Source organism: Syzygium oleosum, unplaced genomic scaffold (assembly GCF_021117445.2).
Source record: "Syzygium oleosum isolate NSW1041296 unplaced genomic scaffold, Sole_v2.1 Sole_v2.29, whole genome shotgun sequence".
NCBI classification, from domain to species: Eukaryota; Viridiplantae; Streptophyta; class Magnoliopsida; order Myrtales; family Myrtaceae; genus Syzygium; species Syzygium oleosum.
In genome coordinates this window covers 727,231-752,382 of record NW_026607513.1, presented here as the reverse complement: position 1 = coordinate 752,382, position 25,152 = coordinate 727,231, and the positions used below count along the sequence as shown (strand labels likewise).

General features: G+C 38.4%; 1 protein-coding gene and 1 long non-coding RNA gene across 2 annotated transcripts; one reads left to right on the top strand and one right to left on the bottom strand.

Annotated features, from left to right (window-relative positions):
* The first annotated feature begins 13,687 nt into the window (after nucleotides 1–13,687).
* Nucleotides 13,688–15,743, top strand: LOC115677934 (RNA polymerase II transcriptional coactivator KELP-like). Its single transcript, XM_030601176.2, has 2 exons — nucleotides 13,688–13,991; nucleotides 14,719–15,743. Exons 1-2 carry the CDS (start codon nucleotides 13,806–13,808, stop codon nucleotides 14,839–14,841), a joined length of 309 nt encoding a protein of 102 aa, XP_030457036.1. The 5' UTR covers nucleotides 13,688–13,805; the 3' UTR covers nucleotides 14,842–15,743.
* Nucleotides 15,744–20,683: 4,940 nt separating this feature from the next.
* Nucleotides 20,684–21,245, bottom strand: LOC130135187 (uncharacterized). Its single transcript, XR_008814664.1, has 2 exons — nucleotides 21,135–21,245; nucleotides 20,684–20,947 (listed from the first exon to the last, which is right to left on the bottom strand). It is a non-coding gene; the product is annotated as an uncharacterized LOC130135187 (long non-coding RNA).
* Between the last annotated feature and the right edge of the window lie 3,907 nt (nucleotides 21,246–25,152).

Genomic DNA, 25,152 nt, shown 5'->3' with positions numbered 1-25,152 from the left:
ATAATTAAACCATCAAACTTGACATGCTTTCGTATTTAAATATCCTCGCCTTGTTCCACTCATAATATTTGACATATAAACCTAACACCTCGGGTTTTACTAATGATATGCCTGCAATTCCATCCTTGAAAATAGCAATACAATTCATTTTGCTATACCAGCCAATTTATACGGCAATTTCCAACATAGGCATTATAATTCAAGCCTAAAACAATCACAAATTATTATTAAAAACTACACAAAAAATTAATAAAATATTAATATTTAAATTCCGAAAATTAATTTATTTAATAAGAAAATATTAATTATAAAATAATCTGATAGCTTATCGTCAAATCCTCGATAGCCTATCGCAATATTGGCGACAGCTTATCACTAAAACTTCGATAACTTATCGCATTTTCTCGATAAATATCGAGTCCATTTAGCACTTATCGCGATAACTTATCACCACCACTTATCACTTATCGCGATAGTTTATCGACTAATCCCTAATTAATTAGTACTAAGCATAGTTAACTTAATCTAAACTCATCGTGATCAAGTTTAACCTACTAATCAAGGGATACTTATCACTTATCGCGATAGCTTATCGACTAATCCCTAATTAATTAGTACTAAGCATAGTTAACTTAATCTAAACTCATCCTGATCAAGTTTAACCTACTAATCAAGGGATTAGGGCGATAACTCACCCGTTAGCGACCCCGATAACACGAACGCGATGGCAACGGTGAGGGCTATGTGTGGCTTGGTCTGAAAATGACACGAGATGATAACACGGAAGCGGGTTTCGCTAGACGGCTGATGGACAGCAGCTCACAGCCTCGGTGAGGGCTAGACGGTGGCTGAACGGTGGCGGAGATGGCTCGAATGGGTGGCATACGGCTCCGGGTGGTCACGACGTGCTACTACTGGCTTGGTGGTGGTGTACGGCAGCAAGAATAGTAGCCCAAGGGTTGTTCTACTGGCTTGGCCGAAAGGGAGGAAGAGGAAGAGAGGGGGGACCGATCGATGGGGAGAGAGGAGAGAGAGTGAGTGAGAGAAAATGAGAGATAAGAGAGTGAGTTTGGGAGATATTATCTACTCCCCAAAGTCTTCATCATCATGAAAATTGCCCCCAAAGTCTTTATCATTAAACCCTTTTGTCCTAAGATCATAAATGCTAGAAGGGCATTTTGGTAATTTCACAAAGTATAGTATAAAATACTATATGCGTATACGGGCTAGAATTTTGTACGGACTCGTATAAATCGAGTTTGGGCTTGAAAATGCTATTGGGCTTAAACTTGGGCTTGAATTGCTAAGTGGGCTTAGTGGCTTAGTGGGCCTCATTGGGCCCACTTGAATTAGCTTGGGCCCAAGTGGCTGAAGCCCACATTGGGCGTGAGGCCCAATGGGCCTTCACTCGGCCGACTTCGTCATGGGCTCCAATTCTCGGCCCATTAATTCCTTTTCCGAGCATTTCGAGCGAACTGATAAATTGAAGAATTAACGAGGCGACGTCCAATAGCTTCGTCTTGAAATCCTCGAAAGTTTGATACCCAATTTCGAACTCTAATTCATGGTCAAAATTGATCAATCGCAATTTTAGTATGTCTCAAACTAACGGGCGGCTTTTAGGAGTTACGCGTATTCTACCTGTGCTTGACTTGATATCAATCCACGTTTAAGTTTTATCGAGCCATGGATGATCTCGATTGTCATGTAATTGCGATGGATCAATCGCTAGTTCCGAAGTACACGGTCGTTAAGAATTGGTTTAGGATCGTTTGCAATCCATACAATAGTCATGCGGAATCACCCGTGATCCAATTGTATACTATTGGCGAAACATTCTATAACCGTTCCTTGATCGGTTTATAATGATTCAAAATTGTCTCTCATCAATCTTTATGGTCGAATTGTCAATCCGTGGTTGAGTTCTCAAGTCGTGCGTACTTAATTCCTTAATAGCCTTTCTCTATTGGTTAGTCTCTCATGAGTGATCAATTCAGAGTGAGATTTACTAACAGTGCATCGATGAATAATCACTTTATTATATCCCGAATAGTGTCGAAATTTGAGAATGTCATTTCTATACGTAGATGCTTATTTATGGAGCTGTGTATAAGGCATTGTACCTTAGGAACCAGGAACATATAGAGGTGCTATACATTCCGGCCGTTTTTTAATGTAAATTGTTAATACCACCTCCATAAGAAATTTTGGAATCGATTTTCTGAAGATCGAACTAAAAACATTGCCTTTAATAAATTTCATTTTTCCTGAGGTCAATCATGAGAATAGTCAAGAATTGTGGGAAGGAAAGATTATAGGAAACCAAAACTTAACTTTTACAACTATAGATCGCACATTAGCAAATTCAAGTACACATCTTAAGCTTGCAAAGTACGCAATGGCCATCCGACCAAAAAAGTGTGTAATGTCCATCAAATCTATTGAAGGAAAAATATAAGAATTATAAACAGAGGAGGGTAGACATGAGAGGAGATTACTGAACTGTCACCAAATACCCATCATTCATTGAGAAAAGTTGTACGGAAGACGGAGTTTTATTTAAAACCATGATAACAAACAGTTTGACATGGCTCAAAATTATTTAGATGTGCAAAAACAATGCAAATTATCGGGTCCTCCTTTGGGCCTGCAAACCCCTGTCACCTGTGCACCGAATTGCTTGCAAGCCTTGTTGCAGTCCGGGAAGATTGAACACGAACCTATGTCTAATACCCAAGCCAATGATGTTTCTGAGATGCACCATAATTCAAGAAATTTCATCAAACGACGTAATACATAATATAAATTATATGGACATGGTGTTTCCTTAATTTGATCGAACAGATAAATGCGTCCTCCAGCTTTCCAGTCTCAAGCGTGATCTAAACCGAAACAGAAACGAACTCGAAAGAGATAAAACGGAAGCTAAACAATACCTGCGAAGCAAAGAGCGATGAGGCAAAGAACGCCCATGAACAAACAAACTCTTCCTGAAGCCATTTTGATGATCTCCTTTTCTTACTCCTCTTTTATGTTTTGATGGTAGGATTGGTTGTGGAAAACTACACAGTATCCCAACCTATATATAAGCAATACGAGAGCCAATATAACAACATTCCTACATATATGGAAATTGATGCATGAATCTCCAATGTCCATTTTTGTACGGATATTAATCACCAAATCTGTCGATTCCATTTTTTATGGCAAGATGTATCTACAATTTCTCAACAGAGAATTCTTGGAACCCATATAATTATATAAATAAATTGCATCATATGAGCAAATAATAATAATAAAATAAATTGCATCTGTTTGGCTAAGTTTTTATGCCATTCGGAAAGTTTTTAAAATTAATACGCGAATATTCCATTCCTTTCCTAGCCTATTCAAAGTGGTCACGGAATAGAATTCAACAGGAAGACATCTCTCGGATGAAAGACTTCTCAACCTCGCTTTCCTTTATCAATAATAGAGCCTTTGATGGGAGAAGAATAGCAGAAGTACCAAAACTTGTGTACAACGCTCACTTTAATGCCAAAAGTTCTTTTTAGATCACTTCAATGCCAAATTTTTTTAAAAACGATCACTTAAGTGCCAACTTCGGTCAGTTTGACCGGAAATCCGACGTGGCATTTTTTTATTAATTTCTGAAGCTGATGTGGCTCGCCAGAGGTTTAGTCAGCATGTATAGTCAGTATGTACACATCAAAACGACATAGTTTAGCATGTACACTTGGATTTTTTTAATTTTTTTCTGATTTTTTTCCTTCTCTTTCTTCTTCTTCTACCTCCGGTCACCAGCCACGGCCAACCGCCTGGCCTTGCCCGGATGAGGCCGCTGTCGCTCGTCACAGGCGAGGCCCAGCTAACCCTCACCTAGGCGAGGGCGGGTCGAGGGTTAGCCTCGTCTCACCTGGGCGAGGGCAAGCCCCGATGAGGGTCGGCCTTGCCTCGCCTGGGCGAGGACTCCCCTGGCCGGGTGTCGCCCGGGGGAAGACGAAGGTCACCAGACAACGATCTACTTATTAAGATGCCAAGGTTTCACAAACCAGATAGGGATACACGAGGACCATAAGAGGCATTATAAACCGAGCGACAATCTCACTGTTTGGGACAACATACAGATTGAGGAATTGAATAATGAGTTGATATAGGCTAGGGCAGTGCTTTTTCCACTTCTCCTTTCGTTTAGACACAATATTTTTTTGTGTTTTGACCATACTATCCCTTGCAAAGCCTGCCACTTTTGGTAATACTCTACAAAAGTGATCGTTTGTTTATTATTTGGTCAACTCTTTTATTTTGTTTCTTCTTCTTTTTTTGGCCTTGCGGGTCTTACTTTCCTTTTCCTTCTTTCTTTTCACACCTTTCAGTTCTCCATTCTTGCAAATCGTTTTTGTGTTTTCTCTCTTGCTGACCATTCTCTTCTTTTTATGCCTCCCACTCCTTTTTCTTCTTCTTCTACCAAAAATCTCTCATGTTGGTAGTTTGTTTGTAAAACAAATAATGAGATGCTTTGTCCCACATCTAAAGGATGTGAGTGCACACGTGGACGAAATTTGACACTAATCAACAATCATTTTTATTTATTTATTAAATTTTGAATTTATTATTTTAAAATAACTACTTTGTCATATTGAAACAGTGTGACTGTTTGCAATAGAGTGACAGTCATTTTTTAATAATTTAATTTCAAATTTATTATTTTTTGCCTAATGGTTATTAGGCACTTTTACAACCTTTGGGAGGTTGTGTCTATTTGGATATAACTTCTTAACCTATGAAAAGTCGTGTCTGTTCGGACATAACTTTTTCACATTCAAAAGGTTGTGTTTGTTCAACGTATAAATATTTCAACGTTTTTGTTCATTAAGAACAACAATTTTTCATTTCTTCCAAGAGATATACAACCATCTTTTCTAATTGTTTCCCTTGAGAAACCCTGGAGAAATACTAGAATTGCTATATGGTATTCTCATTGAGATTTTGTTATATCCTAGAGGATTTTTGCCGGTAACTATTAGCAACGTTGTGGGGCAAATAATTTCTTAAAAAGAGTTATATCACACTTCAAAGTCTGACTTCACGATTCACGTTGACATTTCCCCAACAATTTTAAGGAATTATTTGCAATAATGGAGTTAGAGTCAATCAAATTCATGAATCAAGACATGATGAAACTGGATGTTTTCATGGCAACAATTTTGCTCGTTGGACCAACAACTGCAACCATGGCTACACTATCAACATTGCGCAGAGAGCGTAAGAGCAAATTGCAGTTCCAAATCACTCGCTAATCCGAGCAAGAAATCGCTCCCTCCATCCGAGCCCACAGCTGTCGTCAATTACAAGGGCGAAGAGAAGCAGTTTGCTATGGAGGAAATCTCAACCATGATCCTCACGGAGATGCGAGAGATCGCTAAGGCATACCTTGGTACGACTATCAAGAATGCCGTTGTCACATTCCTTGCCTCCTTGCCTACTACAATAACTCCCAGAGGTAGGCCACTAAGGATGTCGATGTCATTGCTAGCCTTAATGTCATGCGTATTTTCAATGAATCGACTGCAGTAGCCATTGTCTATGGTCTTGACAAGAAGGCGACAAGCACTGGAGAGACAAGATCCCTCTCATGTCAACCCCAAGAAAGAGGACTGCCCGTTTTTTGCATTTAGTTGGTCGAGCAACAACAACATGTTCCGAGCCGGTGATGCAGCGATCATCAGATGAAGTTATGGACAACGTTGTGATCAGAAAAAGACAACAAGCAACGACCTCGGCAGATGGTGCTTAATGACCAATACATTATCAATCTGAACATTTGATTTTGAATGCATACATACGGCCACTGTTGTCGCAATCTCACTCGGGAGTACAATCTATCTCCGCCTACTGTGTCGTTCGGTGTTGTACCTACAATTGCAAATCCTGGGTCTTCGCATCGAATATAGTTGGGGCTGTTCACGTCTTGTTGGAGTTTCAACGAATTCCTGTTTCCCCTACAGCGCTCGGCTTCCGTGGCCAGGGTCGCTCTACGGTTGTTTTTGCACGGATTTTGTCTCGTTGGGGCGACCCAAAGACGGTTGTGGTGTCGAGGATGATGGTTTCGATAGTGATGCCGATAAGGGTTTGATATGGGGAGAAGACAGCGTTCCGATTCTTCACGTGGGCAGGGCACTAGGAAGATTATGAACACGAGCCTCAGCCTTATAACACGATGATCGACATACTATCCAGTACAAACTACAAGGCAAGCAGTTTTGAATTGTCTGTGACCTATTAGATCAGGAAGTGTTCGTACAGAACACTATGATAAGGTTTTATTCTCTCTATGATATCTGGCTATACATGACATGGCCAGGAAGAGATGCCTTTGTGCTGTTAAATAAGATGAAGGAAGCAGGGTTACAACCAGATGCGATCACCTTTGTTGGAGTCTTGAAAGCATGTAATCATGCTTGGATTGTGAAAGAAGGTTAGCTTGTTTTTGAGTCTCTCAGAAATTTAATATCATAAAGAAACGAGGTAAGCCATAAATTTGTTTCACTGTGCTTCATGAAAAGATAGAAAATCCATTTGGCTTATTTATTCATATCAACCGTTTGGTCATTTGGTGGGCCATGATGATGATGTCTAGCTGATCTTGTGCCTAAGACTACCCAGCTTGTGCTGCAGGTGTTCATATGGCCATATTTGATGTTAGCCTTAGTCATCTGAGACTCTTCATTTTGTAATAGAGTGGAAGACGAAGATGAGTGCAGGTACGTATGATGGCTTACTGTCTCTGGATGTCTCCTGGTGCAACGAACCATAGTTGTGCTGAGCTTCCAAGACATGTATGCATGACTTTCATCAACAAGACATCTTATTCTATTCTGCTAACCATTTTCAAAAAGTTTTTGCACTATTGATTCAAAGGACACTAAGGCCTTGGAATAGAAGGAATGCATGTGCAAGTTACTTTTCTTCTTTTCATGATATTTTAGTGTGCTTATACATGAACGATATGCTTATATTTGGAACCAATATGACTGGAGTCATTGAGATTAACAAGTATCTGACTTTCATTTTTAAAGTGAAAGATTTGGGTGAAGTAGATGCTATCTTGGTTATTAAAGTTAAAAACATAGTGGGGGTTATTCTTTGAGCCAATGTGATTACATTGAAAAAATATTGAATAAATTTGAACATCTTGGTTTCAAAGAAATGAGTACTCCATGGTCTTTAATGTGAGTGCTATAGGGTTTTTAATGTATGCAATGCATTGTATTAGACCTGATATTGCTTATTCCATGTGTAAGTTGCGTACATATATTTGTAATCCAAGTATAGAACATTGAAAAGTTATTACCCGAATTTTTTGTTATTATAGAGAACCAAAAATTTGGGACTGTTCTATAATAATTATTCGGTTTTATTAGGAGGATACACCGATACTGATTGGATTACAAGCGTGGGTGATAAACAATCCACTATTAGTTGGATTTTCACATTTGATGGCTGCGTTGTTTCTTGGACAAGCAAGAAACCAATGTGCATAACTCACTCAACTATGGAATTTGAATCATTACTTTAGCAGCAATTGAGAAAGAGGCTAAATGGAATAGGAATTTGTTGTTGGATATCAAATTATGACCTAGTCCTATGCCTCATATTTCTATCCATTGTGATAGTTAGGCTATTTTGGCAAGAGCTTATAATAGCACTTATAATGATAAATCTAGACATATTAGCCTAAGGCATGAGTATGTGAGACAATTGATTAAAGATGGTACCGTAACAATTGTTTATGTGAGGTCAAACAATAATCTAGCTGATTCCTTGACAAAGGCTTTACCAAGAGACATGGTAAATATGACCTCACAAGAAACGGGGCTGAAACTCTTTAATTAAAATTACCAGTAACAGTAACTCGACCTTTTTCTAGAACATCACTAGTTACAAGGTTTAATGGGTAAAAATAAGTTACTGAAAGTGATTGTTTGATACTGACGTTAGCCTTGATATGAGAAGTCGGTTTCGTTTGTTACGTTTTGTAGGTTGAATCGAATTCTTAATGAAGTATAGTACAAATTTGTAATGTCTTAATAGTAACAGAAACACATAGTAGATACTTCACTTATATGAGCTTAGAAGTGACGCCACTTCTTACGAAAGTTAGGGTTTCTTTCTAGAGAGCTCATGAAACAGGATCAAACACAAGGCCACAATAGTGCGGAGTAATATAGAACTTCTTACTGAAACAAGAGCTTAGTATATGTGCGGTATGTCCGATTCTATTATTTAAAAGTACAAGTTTAAAGCCGAGCTACTTGTTACTTTGATAAGAGTTTTGAGATACTTGCTCTAAATAAAGGTCTAACTCGAAAGAGACCTTTATGTATGTATATCAATCTCACAGAAATTTTAGCTGTATATTTTTACCATTTTATTTTTGTATTTTTTGTTTTACAAACAAAGTGGGGGATTGTTGGTAGTTTGTTTGTAAAACAAATAACGAGATGCCTTGTCCCACATCGAAAGTATGTGAGTGCACACGTGGACGAGATTTGGCACTAATTAATAATCATTTTTATTTATTTATTAAATTTTGAATTTATTATTATAAAATAACTATTTTGTCATATTAAAACAGTGTGACTGGTCGCAATAAAGTGACGGTTATTTTTTAATAATTTAATTTCAAATTTATTATTTTTTGCCTAACGGTTATTAGGCGTTTTTACAACCTTTGGGAGATTGTGTCTATTTGGACATAACTTCTTAACCTATGAAAAGTCGTGTTTGTTCAGACATAACTTCTTCACATTCAAAAGATTGTGTTTGTTCAATGTATAAATATTTCAACATTTTTGTTCATTATGAACAACAATTTTTCATTTCTTCCAAGAGATATACAGCCATCTTTTCTAATTGTTTTCCTTGAGAGACCTTGGAGAAATACTAGAATTGTTATCTGGTGTTCTCATTGAGACTTTGTTGCATCCTACAGGATTTTTTCCAGTAACCATTAGCAACGTTGTGGGGCAAATAATTCCTTAAAGAAATTGATATCACGCATCAAAGTCTGACTTCATTGTTTTTTTCCGATTCACGTTGACATTTCCCCAACATCTCCTGCAACTGCAATCACCAAAATAACTGCTTATTTAAACAATCCGCACCAGGTACCTTCTGGCGAAAGCTTTTTTTTTTTTTTCCTTTTTACTTTTCTTGATCTCGAATCATGCTCATTCCGGTCGCTATTGAGTGTTTCTTGATTTTTTTGTTAAAAGTGAATTTGAGTTTTGGGTCATGGAAATGCTTGATCTTGTGTTTCAATCCTCTGTTTAGAGCATAGCATGCATCAAAACAGTGTTTGCGAATTAATTGTGCAATTGCTTTGTAGTCTATAGCATACTCATGTCCTATAGACTTTTGCTCCCTCCAAATTTAGTTTTTTTACTATGATTTCCATAAGTTCATCATTAGTTTTTTTGGGCTAATATTGTTGCTTTTCATTAATTGACTTATTGGAAATAATGATGCATGATATGCTTAATCTCGTTGTTTGATCTCAGGGGGAATTGAGTAATCCATTGTTGTCAAATTCTTTTGATTTCTCAAGATTGTAGATGTTGGATTTAAATCTAGAGTGGAAGCTAAAGGATGCCTCTTGTACCTAAAATTAGGCTACAGTCCTGAGGTAAACCTGACCGTTCCTCCTATAGTGCATGTTTTTTCTTTAAGAATAAATGTGGCCTGCAATACCAAATCCACAACAATGTGGTCTACTATTTCACTGCCTACATTCGGTGGAGAAAAATGGCTCATTGGGGAGGTAACTGGTGAGCCCAATGCCCGCACTAGTGAAAGTGTGGAGGACAACGGGGTTGACATCATAGATAGAAAATAGAGGACGACGGGTTTGGGGAAGAAGAAAATGTGGGAGGCATAGAAAGAAGAAAATGACCTACAAGAGAGAAAACAGAGAGACCCTTTTTGCAAGAGCTAAAACGTCAAAAGTGTGGAGAGAAAGAAAGAAAACGGAAAGTGGACCCGTGGGGAAAAATAAGAAGCAAAATAAAGAAAACTGACCAAATAATAAACAAAATCGATCACTTTTGTAGATTTATACTAGAAGTGATGGGCCCCACAAGAAATAGTAGGGTCAAAACACAAAAAAAAATGGAGTGTCTAAGTCAAATGAGAAGTGGAAAAATAGTGACCCTACAAGCTATGATCCAATATAAGGTTACAGTCCTCAAACCATATAATTTTTATGAGATATTGCATATTATACACATTCCCAGAATTCTTCATTTTCTTCGTTTCGTAAAATCCATTGATAAGATCTCGTGAGAATAAGCCTTTTACAAAAGAAATAAGGAAAGATTGTCCAGAAAATGCATCTTCATTCTAAACATATACTATCAAGACCTTCGAGAAGTAAGTTTTCAAATTTGGTTTGTTCTCGATTCGCTCGGGTGTGTTATGCCTAAGTTGCAAAGCAGCCTTGCTTTTGCTCCAATATACAGGTGGACTTGCAATTTGGCTTTCCGTGTGGATTACTCGTCTCATGTCGCACCATGTTGAAAATGTTTGACTATGATTACAAAAGTATTTATCATTCAAAATGGCTGAAGCTGTATTCAATTCATGTCGGTCTCAAGTATATATCTATTGCTTTCGGGTTTCTCTTGATAAAGTGATGTAGTGTTTGAGTCCTATTCTTATGTCATGTCAGGACTTGCCTTGAGTTTTGCTGCGGAATAGATGAGAAATTATTATATTAGTGTGGTATACTTATTAAGCTGATTCCAAACCATTGAAGATGATAGTCCTAGTGGATCCTGCCAATGTTTTAAAGCCATACCATGAGAGTTAAAGTTATACAATAACTGTTACATATAAAAAAATGCACATAAATTGTAAGATTGTGCCTCAGCAAGCTAATATGAGTTTTTAAAGTGCATCGAGAAGACTCGAGTTCAAGTCTCATGGCTTTAACAACGTAAATCTTCTCATAATGAGAAACAAGCTGACTGATACATGTATGATTGCCCAACAACCTTCCATCGTGCTCTAGCTTGAAACTCCAGTCCACTCAATCTCTTCGGATCCAATTTTAAACGAAATGGCATGACTGACCCGTATGGTTTCGACTGGCTTAATCGGTTTTCATCACAACCGGCACAAGATCTGAATTGAACCAGTGGACATGCTGGTACTCGGTAGAGCCAGGAGGTTTAGTCTGATTTTTAACCCATAGTGGTGAGAGTAGTCATGGTCACAGTTCGGAACCGGCGGTTCCGGTTCGTGGCCATGTGTGAACCGGAACCGGAACCGCCGCTAGTGGTTCTGGTTTAGAACCGGCCGGTTCCGGTTCCGGTTCATGTTCCAGTTCGGAATCAGCCGGTTCCGGTTCCGGTTTTGAACTGGCCGGTTCCGGTTCGTAATTTAAAAATTTTAAAAATAAATTATGAAATAAAAAAAATGAATTATAAAATTATGAAATAATGAATTATTCAATATAAATTGTAATCAAAATGTAAATTGTAGGGATGATTGGTTCCCGGTTCGGTCCGGTTCTGATTGGAACCGGGAACCGAACCGGTAAGACCGTTCCCTTAATTTTAGAACTAGGAACCGGACCGGCAAATCATAGAACCAGGAACCAAACCATTGGCCTAATCCGGTTCTAGGCGGTTCAATGTAACCCTTTATTTTTAACGAGCAAAGGATCGTAACCACAAAAAGGCAAACAACTTCACATGCTCATGGCTTGGCTTGGGTTTTATACACAACCCCTTTGATGGTTTTTTCATTTCCATTCAATGTGGGACTCTTGGCATTTGCATAAAGACAAGCCAAGAGTCTCACATTGAAGGTGTTCAAGGCAAGCCGAGAGTCCCACATTGAATGGGAACGAAGATGCATTAGAATCATTATGTATAAAACCCAAGTTAAGCCTTGTAATTAGAGTTCAATACACCCAAGCCAAGCAGTGTAATTAGAGATCAATGCACTTATAATGCATGGCAATTAGAGTTCAAATTATTTTATAAAAAAAATTAAATTATGAATTTTTTTAAAAAATTTCATTATTATTTTTTTTAAATAATTTGGAACTGGAACAGGCGGTTCCAGGCCGGTTCCAAAATTGTTGGAACCGGAACTAGGCCCGTAGGCCATGGACCGGTTCCAGTTCCGAGCCGTGGGCCCGGTCAACGGGCCGGGCCTGGGTTTGATTGGGCGGTTCCAGGCCAAAATCAGCCCTTGGCCATGACTAGGTGAGAGGCAGCTAAAGAGCAAGTACACTTGAATAGATCAAGTAGAAACTTAAATTCTTTTCTTTCATTACGGATGGGTTGACAAAATCCATGTCCCATTAGCATTTTAACAAAACTTGCTTGACTATTATTATTTGATAGCTGATCAGCTTTAGTTTTGACTTGAACAGTAGAATGACAAAAGCTAGACTGAGCAAGTTTTAATGATCATGTACTCATAGGGTATTTTATCCTTAAAAAATAATTGACCAATTGCAATTACTTGTGGTTCTTTCATTTGCAATATAAGAAGGGCCTTTGTCGCGACCTCCCCGAACCGATCGGGTTTGGTCAAGAGGTATTTGTCAAATGATATAAACGTTAATTGATTCATTTGAAAGACAAACCAAATAGTTCATTAATTCAAGAACCGACGTACTCCCAAGCCTCATACCTCATGCAACGAGAATTGTCTAAACTAAGCATACAAATGGAGTCGCCACTAACTATGATCAAGGGTTGGCTAGGAATTCTAATCGAGACGCGGAAGTGTTGTCTCGATATGTGCGAAAATCAAAGATTCCAAAATTCGGGGACTCGATTATACTAGCGATCTAACCAGTACCATTTCAGTACCTAAACTTGAATGTTCGCAAACTAATATACCGGCAACCTATCAAAAAAGCTAAGATTCCACCTAACCGTTCTAAAAATAGAAAATAGCAATTAATGTATTAAAAGTGCGCAATCAGATAATCATAAATAAAATAAACAACCAGCGATCTAGCATCGTCTCTAGAAAAGAAAAGGCAATGAGAAGCCCTAGGGTCAAGCCCTAATGGCTTATCCTAATTTTTGGAAATATTTTAAAGGGTCTTTCTCATTTTTTACAAATTTTAAACTAAGTCTAGAATGAAATTAAACACTAAGATCTAGTGAAATTAAGCCCAAAAATGGTTTCCGAGCATTTTCCCAATTTTTTGATTTTTTTTTGGAATTTTTTCTGAATTTTTTTATTTGTAGGATTTTTAATGTTTTTTTATATTTTTTTTTTTGAAATTTTCTGAATTTTTTAATGTTTTTTAATGTTTTTCAGACTTTTACTATTTTTTGGATTTTTAAACATTTTCGAATTTTTTGGAATTTTTAATATTTTTTATTATTTTAATATATTTTTTTGAATTTTTTAATGTTTTAATATTTTTATTAATATAATAATTCCGGACAGGGTCCCTTACTAGGGGTGAGCGTGGTTCCCGGTAGAACCGAGAACCGCAAAATCGAACTGGCGGGTCTGGTTCGATTCCCGATTCCATGAAGAGAGGATCCGGTTCCCGGTTCCCCTTTTAGGAACCGGGAACCCTAAAACAGGTTACAATTATTATTTGGTCCTTTCTTTCCCTTCAGTTTCACTTCCACCTGCGAGTATTTCTGCATTTCTCGCGCTCCATTAGGGTTCCGGCGGGCTCCCACCGTCTCTCCTCGGAGGTGCAATTCCGACCGTCCTTCTCGCTCGCTCGCTGGAACGCGCCGCGCGAGATTGCCAGCGACATGGACAGCAAGAAGTTGGTGCGAAGCGTCCTGAAGTCGTTCCTCCTCTCCGACGCTGCGGGCGAGGACGGGGCCAAGGGCGACCAACCTGACGTCCGAGGAGAGGCCGGCGGGGTCACCGCGGAAGCACTGGCGAGGGAAGTGAAGATGGAGCTCGGCGAAAGTGGAGGACGCGTCATTTGTGAGGTTGAAAGTGAAACCCTATTGCATTGTAGAGAAAGTGAACTTCTTGGTCGTCACTTAGTTTGTGTCTGCTAAATCACGGCGAGACTGCATAAATTGTGTTCGAAAGCCATGGCTGTCTGGGTTTGCGAAGAGGTGCCAATATGTATTTCTTTGAGGTTCGGATTGCGCACGCACATGCATCTCTTGTACTGGATAGTCAAAAAGGCGAAGATGATAGTTCTGCAAAAGCTTTATCAGATGCAGTCTCTTTGTTAGCTGAAGAAAATGGGATTATAGGCAAATTTGAATTGTAGTTGTCTAGTTTGCTGAGGCTAACTTAGGGAACATGAAAGAGGAATCCTTACTCTAGAAGCCCTGTGGCTGCAAGTAACACCTGAATAAGATTGGTGAGGAGAAGACAAAGTGCAATCGGCAGTACTAAATCCAATGTTGTAGATTCTCACTTGGCAGTAATAGATAAGTGCAAAAGGCAGTTGTAAATCTAACATTTTAGATTCTCACTTGGTAGGTAATGTCTCTCCTTGGATTTTTCATGGTTTTCCTTGATTGGCAATTGGGACTTAGCTCTAGGACCTCTAAAGGCTCTACTTGCGTTGCCGGGAAAACAATTGGTACTGACTAGTGACATTTTCATTATATTCCTCTTGTGGCTGACTGATTATTCTGCATTCTATAATTAGATAAGCCACATCAACAAGTTTTAAATCATCATATGATGTTGGTGTAGCTTTCAGATAGGAGGTATGTGACTCGTCAAGATTATAACGGCACAAATATGGTATCGATAAGGGACTACTATATCAAAGATGGAAAGAATTTCCCAGTGCTAAAGGTGATTGCACATGTATAACATTCTCTCCTCTATCTAAATCAACAATGATGCTCTTGTCTTTTTATTCTAGCTGGTTCAGGTATAATAATTTTGAGTGGTCTTTCTTACTCTTTGCTGCCTGTGAGCTTTCCTAAGGTTTGATGACAATGGTTTATCTGATCACTGATTGATGCTGCATATAATTGACACTATGTGTTTATGTCTTTAATATCTGCAATTCCAACTACTTCAGTGGCTTTTGCTAAAAGAGTATGTTTGTCTCAGTATAATTCTTTGGGTTTCTATCAACACTGTGCGTCTCTTTCTCTTGTATTGACTCCATAATGCTGCTCTTGGCGTAAAGTTGTATAAATGTGTTTTGGTGGCCTCTGAACCTCTAACTATAAATATTTACTGTAATGTGCCGAGATTGAAATCCCATAGCAAGTCAACTCCTTTGGAGCTTTCTATGGGTTTGCATTGGCTTGGGAATTGTTATATGTGTAGAAGACAACAAAACGTCAAATATGATCATATTATTGAGGCAAGAGATACATGGAAGTTATGAGTGTGATATGAGCATAGTAAGTAAGGAAGTGTCTGATATACATTTACTTACCCTTTTCTCTATATCTCCAAGCATTAGAGCACTGTTGCACGGATGGGTCTCTCTTTCTCTCTCTCTGCTCATCCAACGTCCATTACCTTCATCTCAAGCCTATATGGAAGGATGACACATCCGTGAACTATCTGAGAAGATTACTATAACTTATCTTTAGGTCCAAGAACTATTTTTGCTTATTTGTTATACTACCTAGTCATAAATGTTAATGCTGTACATTGCTAGCTTACTTTTCTTTTGTCACACTAGATTTTTGTAGTCCTGTATGTTTTTCTGAATTTTATGACCATTTTTGTCCATGTTTTTGCTGGATTTGTAGTTTTCCTTTTTTTGCCATCAAGTGTGTTTATGCAAATATCTTCTTTTGTTTTGATTTAGGCACTATCTTCTTGACTTGATGAGAGTAACTCCTCGTGTTGCAAACTATACTGAACCTGAATCTCGATTTTGTATTTTGAGACAGGAACTAGTCACAGCTTTTTGCCAGGTAGCTCATGCTATTACTGTAGTTAAGTGGTTCAGCCATCTTCATGATTTCTTACTTAAAATTTTTCTATTGAGAAGGCCCAGGCTGCAGGGAGATCGAAATACTGTCCGTGACTCACCAACTGATTCTTTAAGAGTTGCCAAAGATAACGAACTTGGGAATGCTGATGCTGGTGTTGGAGCATTTTCCGACAGTAAGGTAGTTACCCTATCTTTCCCCTTCAATTGGTATTGGGCAATTATAGTTTAGTTCTATCCAGACATTTGCAAACTTGGCATTATATCCCCTGAATATCACATTAGGGCATTGTGTATGTATCATTCAGATGATCTACTATTGCGTTTATTTTCGTTTTGTTTAATTCAAAACAAAATTAAAAAAAAAAGAACATGTTGGAAGCTGGAATCAACCCTGGAACCTGTGACAGGGTAGGTTTCAGGTTCCACATTCCAACGAGTAGATTTCAAGTTCCTCAATTTGAGGAACCTGTACTCGAGGGTAGGTTCTAGGTTCCAGGCGGAACCTACCCGGAACCTAGAACCGCTCACCCCTACCCCTAACCCGATCCGCCCGACACCTGGCGCGGGATCCCCATTCCCCACTCCTTTTCTATTTTTTTATTCTTTTCTTTTGATTTTCCTTTTTTTTCTTTTATCTATTTTTTTATTATTCTTCTTCTTTCCCTACGTGCTTTTCCCACGCACGTCCTCTATTTCTTCTGGTTCTTCACCGAGAGCTCATTGAGACCATGCCGAGAAAGCCCACCGCCGGCCGACGGTTCGGGCCACCAGCGCCAACGACCGACGCTGGCCTTACGCCGTCACCGCCGACCGCCGCCTAGGGGACCACTCCGACGACGGCGGCAAAAACACACCCCCTCCTCGCCGGTGACCCCAATTACTCTCCGACTAACCTACTCGACCTTAGAGACTTCTCCTCCCGAACCCATACCGTAAACCAGTAAATAAACGAGCATACACGCACTAAAACGAGGAGGAATGGACTGACTAGGGCGGCCTCAAATTGCAGGCTTCGTCGGTGCGGACAATCGTCTCCGGCGAGAGGATGCATACACGAGGCCGACTCGAACAACGTTAACAGGCCGCCAAAAACACATGAAAGGCAACCAAACGCGGAGTCTGTAAGAACATGAATGCAAACCACGCGAACAACAAAGCTTTAGAGCTCGATTTCGCAAGAAAGGAGTTGAAGCTTCACTCGGGCATTTCATCGAGCACATGGCGGGCATGGTTCATTGAGAGTTTTAGGCCGACATTCGGAATGGTTTATGACTTGGACTTAATAGGTGAAGCTTTGAATAGTCACGCTTTGCAGTAAAGTGGTTTCAGTTTCCAAAAAACGACCCAACAAACACAAAACCAGATTCGATCTTAAGCTCAAAGAGCTTCACTGAAACATTTCGACAAGCAAATGGAATGTGCCTAGAAACAGGGGCTTCTGAGTAGATTTTAGTGGGATTCAGAGATTGTTTTTTTTGTTAAGAACTGTTTAGAAACTCGTCTTGGGGATGAAAAAGTAGTTTTCCCCCTTTTATGGTGCCGGGCGACCACCGAATAGACTCGGTGTGCCCGGCACCTGAGAGGCAAGGGAGTGGTGCCGAAAACAGGGGATGATGAGAAGAGAACCCACCTGGTTCCGGGCTGACCGGGATGAAGCGCGGTGGTCGGAGACTTGTCGAAGGTTCCTTAGGCACCTCTCTCGGCGGACGGGGACCTTTTGCTCTCGGGTTTCCCGCCAAGCTCTCTCGGTCTCTTTCTTCTGTTCTCCGAAACTCTCTCTGTTTGTGACCCACCAAGACGGAACGTGGCGGCGGCGGCGACGGACCTTCTGCAATGGTGATCGGCTTGCTAGGAGGGGGAGGAGATTTGCCAGCGACCCTCCAAAGAAGGAACCGGAGCGCTCTCCTCGCAAACCCCTCTCTAACTCCCTCGTTTCACTCTCTGTTTTTGTTCTTCCTTCTCTTCATCTTTTTTTTTTGTTCTGGACGCGTCTCCATCTTTCAAAATTGACCCCAGTTTTTGTCTCGACCATCAACAGCCTTCAATGTTCAACCATGCCAGCCACCCTAGCCTTCCATTTCGAGTTCAAAGGCACCATTGATCAGTGTGCTTTCTCTGTTTCTATATATGCAAGCAGTCGGTCCTCTACTTGGGACTGAATCAGATCCGTTTTTGGCTAAAACGGCTACAAGTCTTTATGGTCCTTGTGTGGCCAGGTTGCAACGCTGCACGACGCCTCTTCCCTTCTGAAATCGCGATCGATATCCTCCTCGCGCAAAGCGTTTTTGTCGTTCCTATTTGTCCCGTCCGGCTGAGCGTGCGCGTGAGAGGAAGGAGTGGCTGAGGGGTGGGCTGAAGGCTGGAAGAAAGGCCAAGTTGGGCCGGGGCAGCCGAGCCAAAAATAGTCCAAAAGTGGGCCGAAAAGAACAAACCCAAAAAGAAGGGAAAAAAAAAAAAACAAATGGATTTGGCTCAAATAGCTAAAATAATTTAAAAAGGGGGCCGGACCAAATTGGCCTGACTGATCCTTTTTTTTAAATTTTTAATTAATTTTAATTATTTATTTATTTAATTTTTTTTTACTTATTGTCTCTCTTTTACATCGATTTGGCCCACTTACAATCTAAGCACTGATTTAACGAGGAGGCAAAATTAGGTGTAAGCAGCCTTTTCGACAATTGTTCAAGCATACATGTGAGGATGACTTCAAATTTTCAAAAAATTGTTGTAAAAAATGGTTAATGTAAGAAAAATTATAGTATTTTCTTAATTAATTTTCTGAAAAGTACTCTTGAAATATTCATTAGCGACATTACTATCCCAATAGCCTTTTGGAAAATGCTTTCCGGGATGGTAGCAGCCTTGGAGCTGCTATCAATTTGAACCACAAGGCCCAAATTGGTCCAATGCATAGGCATTAAACCATGTATAGGAAGTTTATTACAATTCAAAGACATTGTGCAATACACAAAGTTTCCAATCATATTGGATATGTTCCTCTGTCCATAAATTACTCACTGATTATAGATTGAGAATACTTTCGCAATCACGGACTTCTATTTATATGGCAGAAATATTTAATTTTGCAGAGAAAGGTGTGGTGCTCCAAGCAGAGTGACGTGCATCATTGTCTTGTGTCGTGCGCTAGTGTCAACACGACAACGAATATTGTCGAAGGAAAGATGACAATACTATAGACATTCAATTGATCTGGGTTCGTTTCCTGCAATATTTGTACCACATCACTCTCACTTATTCGATTCAGAAAGTGTCGAATACTCTTGAAGATATTTATTTGTTGAAAGGAAGATTAGGACATCCCCAAACACTTGAGAGATTGATCCAATGGACAATCCAAAAGATAAAAGGAGGAAAAAAAGTGAAGGGTTAATACCATAAAAACCCTAAACTGGTATTTCTATGACAAATTATCCAAAATTAATTTTTTAACCATAGAAAACACCAAACGGGTACACTTAATACAAATTTACCTCAAACTAAATTTTCTACCTCCAAAAACCCTAAACATGTACCCTATGCTAAAAAGAATTAATATCATGAAAAAACACAAATCGATACACCTATGTCAAACGATCACGTGTCATCCATCACAAAAAATTGAAGGTAAAATTTAACGGAAACCGACGGAAGGTAAAATTGTTATGGGTGTACACTAAATTTTCTACCTCCAAAAACCCTAAACGTGTACTCTATGCTAAAAAGAATTAATATCATGAAAAAACACAAATCGATACACCTATGTCAAACGATCACGTGTCATCCATCACAAAAAATTGAAGGTAAAATTTAACGGAAACCGACGGAAGGTAAAATTGTTATGGGTGTACCAGTTTGAACTTTTTTGTGGTCAAAAAATTAGCTTGGCGTAAATTTGTTATAAGTATATCAAATTGGGGTTTTTTGTGTTATTAATCCAAAAGTGAAAAAGATCGTAACAAATGCCGAATGATGACCCTATTTTTGATTGCCCGTCTAGACCAAATTCTCTTATGACCTAATTCCATTCCGGATCTTACTTAAAAGTGAAATTTTCAATTCGACTATCTTTACAGAATGAAAAGAAAGTTCAAAAGAGGGTTTTAAACTTGAATTTTCTGTTAAAAGTTTTCATGAATTGATGTACATTTGTGGGATGAAATTCTGTGATGTATCCCTAACTAATCAACAAATTCATAATTAAAATTTAATAAGATACTTAGAAGTTGATTTATGACATCTCTTATGCGATCTATAACCAAATCTTCCCAATTTATAGAACTTGAATTCTTAGTTTACAATGAACAAATACACTTAATTTACATCTTCCTGTTTCTCTACACTTTTAACAAGCTTTTGACGAAGTTTCTCATGCCCAACAAGAGTACTATTTTCCTAATCGTCGGTAGAAGAAATCTCAAAATCTTGTCAAAACCAGGCACCTTCTACATAAAATAAATTTCTCAGCCTTGACATACGTGCAAAAGGAAGAATTAGATTTTCTATTTCAAATTCCATGATATTGTAATGTCTCACATCGCTTCACAATGTGTGTTGTATACTCTTTATATACAGCTATAGATCGCATATTGGTAAATTCAAGTACACATCTTGATCTTGCAAATCATGTGATCTCCATCCGACTAAAAAAGTGTATAATGTCCATCAATCTACTGAAGGAAAATATATAAGAATTATAAACAGAGGAGGGTAGACATGAGAGGAGATTGCTGAATTGTCACCAAATACCCATCATTCATTGAGAAAAGTTGTACGGAAGACGGCAGTTTTATTCATAGCAATCAAAACCATGATAACAAACATTTTGTCGTGGCTCAAAGTTATGTAATTTCATCTAAGTAAACGAGCAATAACAACGATTGAGTCCGGCTTTATTTATCTTGCAAAACCCTGTAATGCTAAGCCCATAAGTTTTTTTGCAATACCCGTTGCAGTCCGGGTATTTTGAACACGGCCCTACGTCCAATGTCCAAGGAGATCCTTCCGCGACTGATGTTTCTGAGATGCACCAGAATTCAAGAAATTTCATTAAACAACATAATACATAATATAAATTATATGGACATCCTGTTTCTTTAAATTGATGAAACAGATAAATCTGTCCTTCGTGCTTTCCATTCTCAAGCGTGGTCTAAACCAAAAGAGAAATGAACTCGATAGAGAAGAAACAGAAGCTAAACAATACCCGCGAAGCAAAGAGCGATGAGGCAAAGAACGCCAATGAACAAACAAACTCTACCCGAAGCCATTTTGATGATCTCCTTTTCTTACTTCTCTTTTATGTTTTGATGGTAGGATTGGTTGTGGAAAATTACGCAGAATCCCAACCTATATATAAGCAACGCGAGAGCCAACATAACAGCAATCCTACATATATGAAAATTGATGCACGAATCTCTAGAGTCCATTTTTGTATGGATATCAATCACCGTATAGAATCTCCCGATTCCATTTTTTATGGCAAAATGTATTTACAATATCCTGACAGATAATTCTTGGAACCCATATAATTATTTAAATAAATTGCGTCCGTTTGGCTAAGTTTTTATGCCATTTGGAAAGTTTTTAAAATTAATACGCAAAGAATTCAATAGGAAGACCTATCTCTCGGATGAAAGACTTCTCAACCTCGCTTTCCTTTGTCAATAATGAAGCCTTTGACCTTTGTGGCAGACAGCGATCTACTTATTGAGACACCAAGGCTTCACAAACCAAATGGGAATACACGAGGACCATGAGAGGCATTATAAACCGAGCGACGATCTCACTGTTTGAGACAATATACAGATTGAGGAATTGAATAATGAGTTGATACAAACTAGGGCGGCTCTTTTTCCACTTCTCCTTTCGCTTAGACACTCTATTTTTTTTGTGTTTTGACCATGCTATCCCTTGTGAGACATGCCACTTTTGGTAATACTCCACAAAAGTGATCGTTTTTTTATTATTTGGTCAACTCTTTTATTTCGTTTCTTCTTTTTTTTGCGCCTTGTGAGTCCCACTTTCCTCTTCCTTCTTTCTTTCCATACCTCGCAATTCTCCGCTCTTACAAATTGTTTCTGTGATTTCTCTTTCGTTAGCCATTCTCTTCTTTTTATGCCTCCCACTCCTTTTTCTTCGTCTTCTGCCACAAATCTCTCCTGCATCAGTAATTCCCAAAAGATTTCAACAATCCGTATCAGGTACCTTTCTGGTGAAAGCTTTTTTTTTTTTCCTTTTTACTTTTCTTGGTGTCAAATCATTCTCATTTTGGTCGCTATTGAGTGCTTCTTGATAGCTTTTGTTAAAAGTGAATTTGAGTTTTGGGTCATAACATAAGCTTGATCTTGTGTTTCAATCTTGTGTTTAGAGCATAATATGCATCAAAACAGTGTTTGCGCATTAATTGTGCAGTTGATTTGTAGTCTATAGCATACTCACGTCCTATAGAATTTTTCTCTCTCTAGGTTTACTTTTTTTACTATGATTTTCATAAGTTCATCATTAATTTTTTTGGGCTAATGTCGTTGCTTCTCATTATTGACTTGTTGGAAATAATGATGCATGATATGCTTAATCGCGTTATTTGATCTCAAGGGGAATTGAGTAATCCATTGTCATCAAATGGAGGCCAAATTCTTTTGATTTATCAAGATTGTAAATGTTGGGTTTAAATCTAGAGTGGAGGCTAAAGGATGCCTCTTGTACCTAAAATTAGGCTACAGTCATAGGTAAACCTGACTATTCCTTCCATAGTGCGTGTATTTTGCTTTAAGAATAAATGTGGCCTGCAGTACAAAATCCACAACAATGTGGTCTACTATTTCGCCACCTACGTGTGGCGGAGAAAAAAGGCTCGTACGGGAGGTAACTGGTGAGCCCAATGCCCTTGCTAGTGAAAGTGTGGAGGACGATGGGGTTGACTTCATAGATAGAAAATAGAGGATGACAGGTTTGGGGAAGAAGAAGAAGAAGAATGAGTGGAAGGCGTAGAAAGAAGAGAATGACGTGCAAGAAAGAAAACAAAGAGACCCTTTTTGCAAGAGCTGAGACGTCAAAGGCGTGGAAAGAAACAAAGAAAAAAAAAAGGAAAGTGGGACCCACGGGGAAAAAATAAGAAGCAAAATAAAAAAAGTTGATCAAATAATAAAAAAAAAATCGATCACTTTTGTAGAGTTATACTAGAAGTGGTGAGCTCCACAAGGGATAGTATGGTCAAAACACAAGAAAATAAAGTGTCTAAGCCAAATGAGAAGTGAAAAAAGAGCGACCCTACAGTCTATGATCAAACAAAAGGTTACCGCCCTTAAACCATATAATTTTTATGGGATATTGCATTTTATACACATTCCCCAAAATTCTTCATTTTCTTGTTTCGTAAAATCCATTGATAAGATCCCGTGAGAATAAGCTTTTTAAAAAAGAAATAAGGAAAGATTGTTTAGGAAATGCATCTTCATTCTAAACATATACTAGTAAGACCTCCGAGAAGTAAGTTTTCAAGTTTGGTTTGTTCTCAAGTCGCTCGTGTTTGTTTTGCCGAAGTTGCAAAGCGGCCTTGCTTTGCTCCAATATACGGGTGGACTTGTAATTTGGCTTTCCGTGTGGATTCCTCGTCTCATGTCGCACCATTTTGAAAATGTTTGACTACGATTACATAGTATTTATTATTCAAAATGGCTGAAGCTGTCTTCAATTCATGTTGGTTTCCAGTAAAAATCTATTTCTTTCGGGTTTCTCTCAATAAAAAGATGTAGTGCTTGAGTCCGGTTCTTCTGTCATGTCAGGACTTGTCGTTAGTTTTGATGTGGAATAGATGAGAAATTATTATATGAGTGTTGTATACTTATTAAGCTGATTCCAAACCATTGAAGATCATAGTCCTAGTGGATCCTACCAATGTTTTAAAAGCCATAGCATGACAGTGAAAGTTATATAATATTTAGTATATATATAAAAAAATGCACATAAATTGTAAGCGTGTGCCTCAGCAAGCTAATATGAGCTTAATCCTTAATTGAGACTAATATGGCCACTTCAGGCTTTTATTTGAGATAAGATTCACTTTAGACTCTTATTTGAGACAAGATTCACTTAACGTCTTTATTTGAAATTTTCCATTATTATTATTTGACATCTGATTAGCTTTAGTTTGGACTTGAACAGTAGAATGACAAAAGCTAGACTGAGCTAGTTTTAATGATCATGTACTCATAGGGTATTTTATCCTTAAAAAATAATTGACCAATTCCAATTACTTGTGGTTCTTTCATTTGCACTATAAGAAGGCCCTTATCAACAATTGCTCAAGCATACATATGAGGATGACTTCAAATTTTCAAAACACTGCTGTAAAAAATGGTTAATGTAAGAAAAATTATAATATTTTCTTAATTAATTTTCTGAAAAGTACTCTTGAAATATTCATTAGCGACATCCCTATCCCAATAGCCTTTTGGAAAATGCTTTCCGGGATGGTAGCAGCCTTGGAGCTGCTATCAATATGAACCACAAGGCCCATATTGGTCCAACGCCTTGGCATTAAACCATATATAGGAAGTTTTTTACAATTCAAATACATTGTGCATTACACAATGTTTCCAATCATATTGGATACATTCCTCCGTCCATAAATTACTCACTGATTATAGATTGAGAATACTTTCGCAATCACGGACTTCTATTTATTTGGCAGAAATATTTAATTTTACAAAGAAAGAAGTGGTGCTCCAAGTAGCGAGTGATGTGCATCATTGTCTTGTGTCATGCGCTAGTGTCAAGACGACAATGAAAATTGTCGAAGGAAAGATGACAATACTAGACACTCAATTGATCTGGGTGCATTTCCACCGATATTTGTACCACATCACTCTCTCTAATTCGATACACAAAGTGTCGAATACCCTGAAGATTTTTATTTTGTTGAAAGAAAGATTAGGACATCCCAAACACTTGAGAGATTGATCCAATGGACAATCCAAAAGAAATAGGAGGAAAAAAAGTGAAAAAGATCATAACAACTGCCGAATGATAAGTTGGATAAAGGTCGTGTTAAAATCGAGGAGGGGTGTCCCGCGTTGTTGACCCTATTTTTGACTGTCCGTCCAGACCTAATTCTCTTATGACCTAATTCCATTCGGGATCTTACTTAAAAATGAAATTTTCAATTCAACCATCTTTACCGCATGAAAAGAAAATTCAAAAGAGGGTTTTAATCTTGAATT

Coding starts and splice junctions, on each gene's coding strand:
- LOC115677934 (XM_030601176.2), top strand. CDS start 13,806: ATGGACAGCAAGAAGTTGGTGCGAAGCGTCCTGAAGTCGTTCCTCCTC. Junction 13,992..14,718: donor GAGGACGCGTCATTTGTGAG/GTTGAAAGTGAA, acceptor ATGTTGGTGTAG/CTTTCAGATAGGAGGTATGT.